Consider the following 12,283-nt stretch of genomic DNA (forward strand, 5'->3'; position numbering starts at 1 on the left):
GGTTATAATCTTACTAGTTATACGTAGGGCTAATTATCTTTAGAAGTGAAAAGATTTATCAGATAAGGCCCAGACGTTACGATAACTCCAACTGGGCTGTATACCTAAAAATTCCATTCCGTTTTAAAACTTCTCCCTCGAGGGAGGTTCCTTGATGTCTGAGGGAGGGGGGGGGCGCTAGTGATTCAAGGAATTAGCCCGCCGGGAGAGTACCGGCGAATAAAAAAAATATGCACTGAAGACTATGTAATCAATCACCCTTGAAGACTTAGTTTTTAGATGGTCAGTCCCTCAGCCTGGAGAAGAGTATTGCTCCATAATTTGAAACAATGTGAGGTCACAGACCCTGAGCTGCTTTGGGGATTAGTGTGGACGGTTACAAAGCATGGCTTGCTTCTGCAGTGTTTTAAAAATTGAGGTTGGAGAGTTGAAGGAGGAGGTCTTGCTTCTCCAGGAGGAGATTAGGAGGCTGAAGGTCCACCTCAATGGGTCTGGGAGAGAGTGTGAGGTGGCTGGAGTTGTGGGGAATGAGGCTTCTAGCAGTGAGGTGCAGTCTGTCTCTCGCTGTGAGGAGGCTGTAGTTGGGGAGGTAGCAACGGCTACCAGCAGTGAGGTGCAGTCCAGCACCTGCTACAAGTGGCGAGTGGTTCACAGTAATGGAAGGCGCATCAGACTAAGGAAAGTTAAGAGTGAAGATCTGAAGGTAGGAAATCGCTTCTCTGTTCTTCAGGATGAATGTACTTCAGTGGTTGGTGACTCTCAGGTAAGATATATTGACCGTGCTTTTTGTAATAGGAATAAGAAGATGAGAGATAGAGTGTGCTTCCCTGGAGCTGGTGTTGGGGACATTGTCAACAGGCTGGATAATATCATGTCAGGTAATGTGAACAAGCCCATTATCTGTCTCAGTGCTGGTGGAAATGATATTGGGAAGGGTAGGAGAGAAGAGCTGCTAGATAAGTACAGGTCAGCTATAGATTTCATTAAGTCTAAGGGAGGGATCCCAATCATATGTAGCATCTTGCCTAGAAGGGGAGTAGGAAATGAATGGTTGTCTAGGGCAATTGGTGTAAATTGCTGGCTAGACAGATACTGCAAGGAACTTGCAATCCCATTCATTGACAACTGGAACAACTTTTATGGCAAACATGATATGTATGCAAGGGATGGGGTACATCTCTCTGGGGCTGGGGTGGTAGCACTTGCAGACTCGATTGAGAAGGCCATTGGTGAAATGCCTATGATTTTAAACTGATGGAAGATAGAGGTATGGGTGTGTGTGGGAAACAAGCAGGTTGCAACACTTGGGTTGGAAACAGTAAATGTATAAAAGGCATTCAGCATGAAGTTATAAATAAAGACAATAGATCAGGTCAGCAAACAAAGGGGGACAGCAGAGGGCAGCAAGGGACTAGCTCCCTTAAGGTTTACTATACTAATAGCAGGAGTGTAAGAAATAAGATAGATGAGCTAAGATTAATTGCAAGTGCAGGAAACATAGATATTATTGCTATAACAGAGACCTGGCTCAATCTGAAAGATAGAGAGATGCCCTCTGAATGTCACATACAAGGCTATAAATTATTCCACACTGACAGGGTCAACAGGAAAGGTGGTGGAGTAGCGATGTACGTCAGAGACAATTTAAATTGTTGTGTTAGACAATATATTAAATTAGAAGCGTCAGCCACTGAATCTGTTTGGTTACAGCTTCTCGAGGGCCGAGAAAAACTAATTTTGGGTGTGATTTACAGGGCCCCAAATCTTGATAAGGAGTGCAGTAAACTTCTATGGGACGAAATTCGTAAGGCATCTACATACGAAAATGTTGTGCTAATGGGAGATTTCAACTATAGACAGATTGACTGGAGCAATTTGACAGGAAATTTAGAGTCAGGTGACTTTCTTGATACGATCCAGGATTGTTTTTTAAAACAGTTTGTGACAGAGCCAACTAGGGGAAATAACCTCCTTGACTTGGTTCTTGCCAGTAGGGAAACACTAATTAATAATCTTGAGGTTAATGATGAGCTTGGGGAAAGTGATCACAAATCACTCAGTTTTAATATATCATGGAATTCCCCCAATAATGGCAATCAAGTCTCCGTCCCTGACTTTCGCTTGGCTGATTTCATAGGACTGAAAAATTACTTAGGTGGGCTGAACTGGAATGACCTGACTAAGGGTCAGGTAGGTGGTGATGGTTGCCGATATGATGCTTTCCAGGGCATAATTCTAGCTGTTCAGTCAAATTATGTTCCAAATAGGGAAATCAGATCAAACAAAAATGATCCTAAATGGATGAACAATAGATTAAAATATCTGATTGGTCAAAAGAGAGGCATATATAGGCAAATCAAAAGAGGAGAGGGGCAATTGAGAAATCGATATATTCAGTTAAAGAGAGAAATAAAAAAGGGAATTAGAAAAGCAAAAAGAGATTATGAGGTTAAAGTTGCAAGAGAATCGAAGACTAACCCAAAAGGATTCTTTCAGGTATACAGAAGTAAGATCAGGGACAAGATAGGCCCACTCAAAAGTTCCTCGGGTCAGCTCACTGACAGTGATAAGGAAATGTGTAGAATTTTTAACACATACTTCCTCTCAGTTTTTACACAGGAGGATACCAGCGATATTCCAGTAATGATAAATTATGTAGAACAGGACGATAATAAACTGTGCACTATTAGGGTCACAAGTGACATGGTCCTTAGGCAAATAGATAAATTAAAACCTAACAAATCCCCAGGCCCTGATGAACTGTATGCAAGGGTTCTAAAGGAATGTAAAGAGGAGCTTAGCACACCTTTGGCTAATCTTTTCAACATATCACTACAAACTGGCATGGTGCCAGATAAGTGGAAAATGGCAAATGTGATACCTATTTTCAAAACAGGTGACAGGTCCTTAGCTTCGAACTATAGACCAATAAGCCTAACCTCCATAGTGGGAAAATTTATGGAATCAATAATTGCCGAGGCAGTTCGTAGCCACCTTGAAAAGCATAAATTAATCAACGAATCTCAGCATGGTTTTACAAAGGGGCGTTCCTGCCTTACGAATTTATTAACTTTTTTCACTAAGGTATTTGAGGAGGTAGATCATGGTAATGAATATGATATTGTGTATATGGACTTCAGTAAGGCTTTTGACAGGGTCCCACATCAGAGACTATTGAGGAAAATTAAAGCACATGGAATAGGAGAAATTTTTTCCTGGATAGAGGCATGGTTGACAAATAGGCAGCAGCGAGTTTGCATAAATGGGGAGAAATCAGAGTGGGGAAGCGTCACGAGCGGTGTTCCACAGGGGTCAGTGTTGGGCCCCCTGCTGTTCACAATCTACATAAACGACATAGATGAGGGCATAAAGAGCGACATCGGCAAGTTTGCTGATGACACCAAAATAGGCCGTCGAATTCATTCTGACGAGGACATTAGAGCACTCCAGGAAGATTTGAATAGACTGATGCAGTGGTCGGAGAAGTGGCAGATGCAGTTTAATATAGACAAATGCAAAGTTCTAAATGTTGGACAGGACAATAACCATGCCACATATAAACTAAATAATGTAGATCTTAATATTACGGATTGCGAAAAGGATTTAGGAGTTCTGGTTAGCAGTAATCTGAAACCAAGACAACAGTGCATAAGTGTTCGCAATAAAGCTAATAGAATCCTTGGCTTCATATCAAAAAGCATAAATAATAGGAGTCCTCAGGTTGTTCTTCAACTCTATACATCCTTGGTTAGGCCTCATTTAGATTATGCTGCACAGTTTTGGTCACCGTATTACAGAATGGATATAAATTCTCTGGAAAATGTACAAAGGAGGATGACAAAGTTGATCCCATGTATCAGAAACCTTCCCTATGAGGATAGACTGAAGGCCCTGAAACTGCACTCTCTAGAAAGACGTAGAATTAGGGGGGATATGATTGAGGTGTATAAATGGAAGACAGGAATAAATAAAGGGGATGTAAATAGTGTGCTGAAAATATCTAGCCTAGACAGGACTCGCAGCAATGGTTTTAAGTTGGAAAAATTCAGATTCAGGAAGGATATAGGAAAGTACTGGTTTGGTAATAGAGTTGTGGATGAGTGGAACAAACTCCCAAGTACCGTTATAGAGGCCAGAACGTTGTGTAGCTTTAAAAATAGGTTGGATAAATGGGAATAAATGGTATAAAATACCGACACAATGGAAATATAAACACAAATGCAGTATAATGTGATCCTTTATTGACTACGTTTCGCCCACACAGTGGGCTTTTTCAAGTCACAAACAGAACTACCTGGGGTGGAAGGAACGCGAGTATTTATAGTCCGGTTCAGAATGCTGAGGTCAGGTGAAGAATGCTGCATCTGATGATGTACCGAGTGGGGTTATAGAGTCTAAAAACTTGGGTAGCTTGGAAAGGAGATTGGACAAGTTTGTGAGCAGACCTTCTACAGTGTTCTTATGTGGGATAGCGATGAAGAAGTTTCTTGGCAAGTGGTTCAGCTATGTTATAGAAGCCACTATTCTGGTTGAAGTTGTCGGATATAGAAATAAGTGATGATTCCAGGATTCTTCGGTATTGAGTGTTGTCTTCTGTGGCGATGAGTCTTGAGTTTCTGTAGTTTATCAAGTGGTTGTGTGAATTACGGTGTTGTACGCAGGCATTCCTTGTGTCGTCAGACCTGCTTGCGTATTGGTGTTCTGAAATACGTGTTTGGAGGTCCCTTGATGTTTCGCCCACGTATAACTTGTTGTAGTCATTACAAGGGATTATGTATACCCCAAGCTCAACCAGGTCGAGCCTTCAATCCAGTTCACACTTGAAGAAGAAGTCGACAACACTCTTCCTTTCCTTGATGTCCTGCTCTGCAAAGCTGACCACGAACTTCGTTTTAAAGTCTATCGAAAACCCACCAACCAAAACGATCTTCTCCACTTCTACTCTCACCACGACACCAAAACCAAACGTGGTGTAATTATAGGCTTCTTCCTGCGTGCACTCAGAATCTGCAGCAACGAGTTCCTTGAGGAAGAATGCACTATAATTGAACAAATATTTTCTAAACTCCACTATCCTCGTCACTTCATCAGAGACTGCAGACGGCGGGCATTAAACATCTTCAACACACCCAGAGAAGACACTGCCGAGAAGAGATACATAGTCCTTCCCACCAACTCCATTGCCAAACATGTTTCCAACATCTTTGCCAAAACATCATTCCAAGTATCTACCTCCACAACCACGACCATCAAGGACATCACCAGTAGTAGACAGGACAAGCCTCCATCCTCTGCAGGGGTATACATAATCCCTTGTAATGACTGCAACAAGTTATACGTGGGCGAAACATCAAGGGACCTCCAAACACGTATTTCAGAACACCAATACGCAAGCAGGTCTGACGACACAAGGAATGCCTGCGTACAACACCGTAATTCACACAACCACTTGATAAACTACAGAAACTCAAGACTCATCGCCACAGAAGACAACACTCAATACCGAAGAATCCTGGAATCATCACTTATTTCTATATCCGACAACTTCAACCAGAATAGTGGCTTCTATAACATAGCTGAACCACTTGCCAAGAAACTTCTTCATCGCTATCCCACATAAGAACACTGTAGAAGGTCTGCTCACAAACTTGTCCAATCTCCTTTCCAAGCTACCCAAGTTTTTAGACTCTATAACCCCACTCGGTACATCATCAGATGCAGCATTCTTCACCTGACCTCAGCATTCTGAACCGGACTATAAATACTCGCGTTCCTTCCACCCCAGGTAGTTCTGTTTGTGACTTGAAAAAGCCCACTGTGTGGGCGAAACGTAGTCAATAAAGGATCACATTATACTGCATTTGTGTTTATATTTCCAGGTTGGATAAATACATGAGTAGATGTGGGTGGGTGTGAGTTAGACCTGATAGCTTGTGCTACCAGGTCGGTTGCCGTGTTCCTCCCTTAAGTCAATGTGATCTGACCTGACTAGGTTGGGTGCATTGGCTTAAGCCGGTAGGAGACTTGGACCTGCCTCGCATGGGCCAGTAGGCCTTCTGCAGTGTTCCTTCGTTCTTATGTTCTTATGTTCTTATGTATGGAACCTTAAATACTGTCAGGAGGCGAGATGAAGGCCACTAGTAGAAGCAAGAATGCAATCATTGAGAGGTCACGTCCCCCTCAAATCCAACCATTGTCACTTTCAGAAGGGTGACTGATTACGTCGTCTTCACATCTCTTCTGCTTCTACCAACTTTTCTATACTCAATTGAAGAAGCCTACTGTGTAGGCGAAACGTTTCAAAATAGATACCAAACTGTTTAATATGTATTACCTAACAACCTGTCAGTATTTTACACCATTTTAATATAGAACCCAATTGACTGTCATTCTCCATGCGGTTTATAACCCCCCCCCTCTCAACTACGCCTTTTGTGCTTCTCCCCCCATGATTATTACAGTAGATTTTAGCTGCAGTTAGACCACATATTACTATTTTCGTTACTTTTTTTTGTTGCCACTTACATAACTTTATTTTTACTGGGGAAAAATGTCTAAGTGAAAGTGTAGCGGAAACTGCTTATTTTTTTTTTATTAGTACACTCTATTTCTGTAATAATCGTCTGAATATATAATGTTAGTTCTGCAAGCAAACAAAACTGGTAGTTTAAGGACACAAGTGCAACTAATGTGACATTTATTGTGGCAACGTTTCGCTCTCCAGGAGCTTTATCAAGCCATTACGTAATGAACATCAAAATGGTATACAATACCGACAGGTTGTTAGGTAAGACACATATGCAACAGTTAGACAACTTTATTCCGAAACGTTTCGCCTACACAGTAGGCTTCTTCAGTCGAATACAGAAAGTAGGCAGGAACAGTAGAGATGTGAAGACGATGTAATCAGTCCATCACCCTTAAAGTCGTAGAATTTGAGGTTGTCAGTCCCTCGGCCTGGAGAAGTTCAGTTCCATAGTCAGGAACTGAACTTCTCCAGGCCGAGGGACTGACAACCTAACAACCTGTCGGTATTCTATACCATTTTGATGTTCATTACGTAATGGCTTGATAAAGCTCCTGGAGAGCGAAACGTTGCCACAATAAATGTCACATTAGTTGCACTTGTGTCCTTTTACTTTACATATTGTCGGTAATTCTACCAACTTTATTACAAAACTGGTAGTTATTTGAGGGATAATTGATGAAATATAACGTTATTACTGTATGGGAATCACGGTGAATATAAATAGCGATCTCTTATTGTGGTAAGGAAAATTGGGCAAGTTTGTGTGAAGTGAAAGAACCTCCGGCCTCTGCTGGAAGATCTGTCCGCAACCCATAAACTGGTTCTTCCTTAATTAGCAGTTTCTCTTTTCTGCTCCTTTCTCTCAGCACACTCGTGGGTGTGGAGAGAGGGGAGGGGGAGGGATAGATTAGAAGGGAAGTTGGGATACTCGTGAGTCTGAATCATCAGTGGAGTGGGATGTCGCATGGCTGAACATTGTATGTATTTGTGTATATGCATATACATAAGTGTATGTAGATATTAGTGTATAAATGTATAATGCTCATCTGTGTAACACATGCGACTTACATAGGAGTAGCAGACCGCTCATTGTTTATGTATTCTATATATAAAAAATGCATGTAGGTTAGCGCCAACATATGGTCTTAGGCTTATAACTATTCTGAAATGTGGGTGGGAGGGAGTTGTACGTTGGGGGGGGGAGAGTTTTACTTGGAGGGTGGAGAGCTGGTTGTACGGGGAAGTTATATGGGTGGAGTGGGAGAGCGAGTTGTACAGGGGAAGGGGGTGTGGTATATTGTACAAAGGCATATATGGGAGAGTGAGGTGTATGGTGGGTGTGGTAGATAATGGAATAGGAAGAAAGTTGTGCAGGGGAGGGGAAGTTGTATGTGGGATGTGCGGGCACACTGGATGGGTTTTAGGGAGTGGGGGAGTGTAGAGATGGAATGCATAATCACATTTGATTTAAATGTCTGTATGAATTGTTCTTAATGATAATTCTTGTTCACAGTTGGAAGATAATGGACAGTAACTGCGGAAAGTATGACTTCTCAGTGTTGTGCAGACACTGTGACAATGAGTGTTCAGATGCTGTTCCCTGCCAACTTACAGGTATGGAAACCCTCTGCTGCAGTAGCAGTAGAAACAGTTATATGTAGCAAATAAGCTACTAACCTATGTACAATAAAAATCTTGCCGATATATATTAATTTTTATTAATAGGAAGTAATATCATGAATATGCATATTCTGTACCGTAATACTGTGTTAATTCTGAAATGTATACTTTGACATGACTTTATTGTAACAAGTTACTTAACTGATATTACTGGAATTTTGACTCGTAAAGAGCTTAAACTATGAATTTCTCAGAATTATCATCAGCTGACCGAATATGATGTGGTTACCAGTAAAAAAAAAATCATTAAATACAGTACTACTTTCCGTAACAAGACTTTGTCTCCAATACAAAGGAAAGCTGAGAGCACATAATTGTGGCATGTTTTCATCCCGGTTATGGTGCTAATATTAAAATTGTGAAAATTATGTATTTTGGTTATATTTAAATCATTGGTTGATTGTCACACCATTACTTGCTCCTGGGTCAGGCTGGAAAAAAATGCAGAACGAAGCGATGAGGATCATATTAGAATGCTCACGTACTGCCAAAATTCTTAATATGGGACAAGAACTTGATCTAAAGCATCAGAGATAATGTCACAAAGAAATTTCCTCATTAGGGGCAATATACTCGGGCAAGCCCACTCAGTCCTTGCACAGAAACCCTCCAAACTTTTGTGCTGATGAACACTCCTCCAGATGGATCATAAAAACTGGAACTGACCTCCGCATGAACCCGATACATGATCTATGTCAAGTAAAACAACAGTGGCACTTTCCTACTCCATGAGAAATTACCCCATTCCAAACCACTATCCCTCCCCCGAAATTACCCCATTCCAAACCACTATCCCTCCCCCCCCCCAAAAAAAAAAAAAAACTTAAATCACAAACTGAACTTAGCCTTCAAGCCAAGCAGGATGCCTTAAGCTGTATTGAGAAAGCCCCTTGTTATGCAGAGCATTTCAGGCAAATTAGGTAAATTGCCCCCAGGATGCAACCCACACCAATCAACTAACACCCAAGTACCTGTTTTACTGATGGGTGAACAGGGACAGCAGGTGTCTTCAGGAAATGCATCCTAAAGGTTTCCACCTGTACCAGGAATTGAGCCATGGACTTCAGTGTTAAATAAGTAGTAAATAATAACATTGTTAGTCAACTTCCCACAGATGGTGCATTACTAGACTTTTTTTTGTCCTGGAATGATAGCTAGAGCTTGTGACTGAATGTAGTTGTGCATAATCCAGCCTTGGTGGGGAGAAATTAATGGTGGGAAAATTAGATTTTTCTAAATAAATCTTGACGCAACATTGCCTTTCATATTAATCGTATTTAAATCTACTCTTGTGATGAACCAAAAATTAAATTTTTTAATTTTACTCGGTAACAAAACACCTGATATGTTTCCACTTAAATTAAGCATTTAGATTTTATTTATTGCAAATTCATAAAATTTGGTTTAATTTGATTATGACGCTTGTCAGAGTTCACTTTATTTTTTATGAAGTAGCTGCTGTGGTTGAATATTTCTAGTACATGTATATCTTAACAATATGGCAAACTCTCCTTCTGATTATGGCATCTGTAATGTGTGGTAATCCCCTTTGCAGGAACCTTGCCGGAGTGGCTGAAGGGCCAGCTTATCTATAATGGCCCAGGTCTAACCAAAGTTGGGAAAAACGAATTTTGCCATGCTTTTGATGCCTCTGCATTGCTGCAGAAGTAAGTACATCCAGACCCCACCTTAATCTGCAGTATCACTGCTCTATGCTCATGAGTAATTTTTTTTTAAAAGAGCAAATTCACTTTTTTCCCACTCTTCCAGCTCTCTACCACTGAACAAGTACAGTAGACTGGGCCTGCAGTACTTAATATTCTTTTCTGTACCTTTATTTTCTAATTGTAAACATTTTGTTTTTCATTTTACTAATTTGAAAGTACAGTATTCCACTGTTTTCTATGTGCCGTTCCCACAAGATAAGTATGGGGTGTGTAATAAAAATACATATTAAACTAATGTGCCTTTGCATGGTTATTTAATCTTAACTTTGTTTCTTTTAATTTTTCTAACAAAGGCCCTCCCATTATCTAATTAACTGCAAGACTGCTGTATTCGTGGCTTGCTGTATAGCACATTTTCTTTTGATTACAGTTCAGCTATATACAAATTTTTCAGTCGACTTGCACTTCTGTATTGTTTATAGCATTTTCTGCATATATTTTCAGAGGGGACTGAGGTATAATTTATTTGTGGACTAATTCTCCCATTTAAATTTTAAAATTGGATTGTTCATTTTGATTGTATTGACTCTTAAATTTATATTTCAGGTTTGAGATTTCTAATGGAATGGTAAAATACAGTAGCCGTTTTGTGCGCTCTAAGACTTATGAACAAAATCAAGCTGCTGGCACAATCACACGTGCAGAGTTTGGCACCCCTGCCCCAGCCTCGAAGGGAATGTTTTCAAGGTAGAAGTAACCTGTAAAGTATAATTTTTGCTTAATATGAATAGTGTCTTGCTCGATAGCATCTCTTACATCATTTATCATAGCTGCTAATGTGTTACAAAAAGATTGATTGTACAGTCATACCCCGCTTTATTTCAGCCGACATCATATTTGCCTTTGTCACTTTTCTAGAGTAAATTTCAGGTCGGAATACGTCATTACGTCTGACTTTACGTCACTCGGCAACGTCGCCTACATCATAATTTTTTTAATTGTTCATTATTCTTAAAAAATGTGACCAAAATGTGTTTTTCGTGTTCAAGGTTTAGCAATAGTTATATTCTTTCACTGGTTATTTATAGTTTTATGGTTTTTGTCATCATTTTAAGGCATTTTTAAAGCATAATGTCCAGTTAATGTCAAAAACCGTGTTACATCAAGGCTCTTGGAACCAATTAATAACATAGGCAGGGTAAGACTGTATATTCATAAAATTTCAGAAGAGACTAATCTGAGTTTTTGGAGACTGAATATGGAAAGGTTTATGCAATGTAAAGATAATTAAATTATTTTGGAGATGGTTGACCACTATTTATATATTACCTGGAGAGGGTTTTGGGGATCAATGGCCCCCATAGCCCAGTCTGAGACCAGGCCTCATGGTGGATCAGGGTCTGATCAATCTTGTGCAAGTTTGGTACCAATTCCTCTAGGATTTTCCAAGTGTATATTATCATGTATTGATTAATGACCATTGCAAATAATCACAAATGCCGTAGATTGAATGCATTATTGAATTAACTTTATTTTATCCTCTCTCCATGGGGAAGTGAAGAATTTTCTTCATAAGCCAATGCATGTTGTAAGAGGCAATTAAAATGCCAGGGGGAAGGGGCTAGTAACCCTGTCTCCTGTATAAATTACCAAGTGAAAAGAAAACTTCAGAATCTTTTTTTTTTTTTTTTTTTTGGGGGGGTGCCCTGCCTCAGTGGGAGATGGCCAATATTAAAAACAATCCTCCAAGTAAGATTTTATTTAATATGTAGCTGAAAATAGGCATTTTAAAATTTTAATACATTTATGTACTGTATAATACAGAGTGCAGCTTTAATAACATGTTCATGTAATTTGCAGGATTAAATTCCATCCAGTTTCTTTTTGAAAATGCAGGCTTCTGGATGCTATGGATCCTGAAAAGATGTTTTCTGACAATGCACTAGTGTCGGTCATTGGTATTGGCGAGCACCACTTTGCAATGTGTGAGACGCCATTCATGCTGCAAATCAACCCAGACAATCTTGACACAAAAGAAAGAGTATGTATAGTAATAAGACATTTTATTTGTACTAAGTTATTTGAGAAATTTGTCTTAAATTATTATATGCTTAATAGTAAACTATTTACAGAGCACAAGTTTTACATGTGCAATATTTCAGGTTATGCTAGAGTAATATTTTAGGTAGCTTAACTTTTTGTTCCTTTTCTTAGATAAATGTCAACAAGAGGTATGGTTTGATGACACAAAGCCCTCATCCCATTGTAGCAAGTGATGGAGTGTATACTGTTGGTCAGGGTGTAGGTGTGACTGGACCCAAGTATAACATTCTTCGGTTTCCCCTTGATGGTATGTAGAGCACAGTGTGCATGCTTTCTGACAGTTTTTATTAATACTGTACAAGAA

The 12,283-nt window shown here is 39.8% G+C and overlaps 1 protein-coding gene across 4 annotated transcripts in view; it reads left to right on the top strand.

Moving 5' to 3' along the window:
• The window catches only part of LOC128702530 (carotenoid isomerooxygenase), a 53,273-nt gene that overhangs the window by 16,154 nt on the left and 24,836 nt on the right, over window positions 1-12,283 (top strand). For all 4 annotated transcript variants that reach the window (XM_053796815.2, XM_053796808.2, XM_053796822.2 and 1 more), the window contains 5 exons: window positions 8,043-8,143; window positions 9,765-9,876; window positions 10,483-10,623; window positions 11,773-11,917; window positions 12,091-12,226. In XM_053796815.2, the coding sequence (XP_053652790.1) occupies window positions 8,053-8,143; window positions 9,765-9,876; window positions 10,483-10,623; window positions 11,773-11,917; window positions 12,091-12,226 (625 nt within the window). In that variant the 5' untranslated portion in view covers window positions 8,043-8,052. The remainder of the gene's footprint in view (window positions 1-8,042; window positions 8,144-9,764; window positions 9,877-10,482; window positions 10,624-11,772; window positions 11,918-12,090; window positions 12,227-12,283) is intronic.

This window comes from Cherax quadricarinatus, chromosome 37 (assembly GCF_038502225.1).
Source record: "Cherax quadricarinatus isolate ZL_2023a chromosome 37, ASM3850222v1, whole genome shotgun sequence".
Taxonomy (NCBI): domain Eukaryota; kingdom Metazoa; phylum Arthropoda; class Malacostraca; order Decapoda; family Parastacidae; genus Cherax; species Cherax quadricarinatus.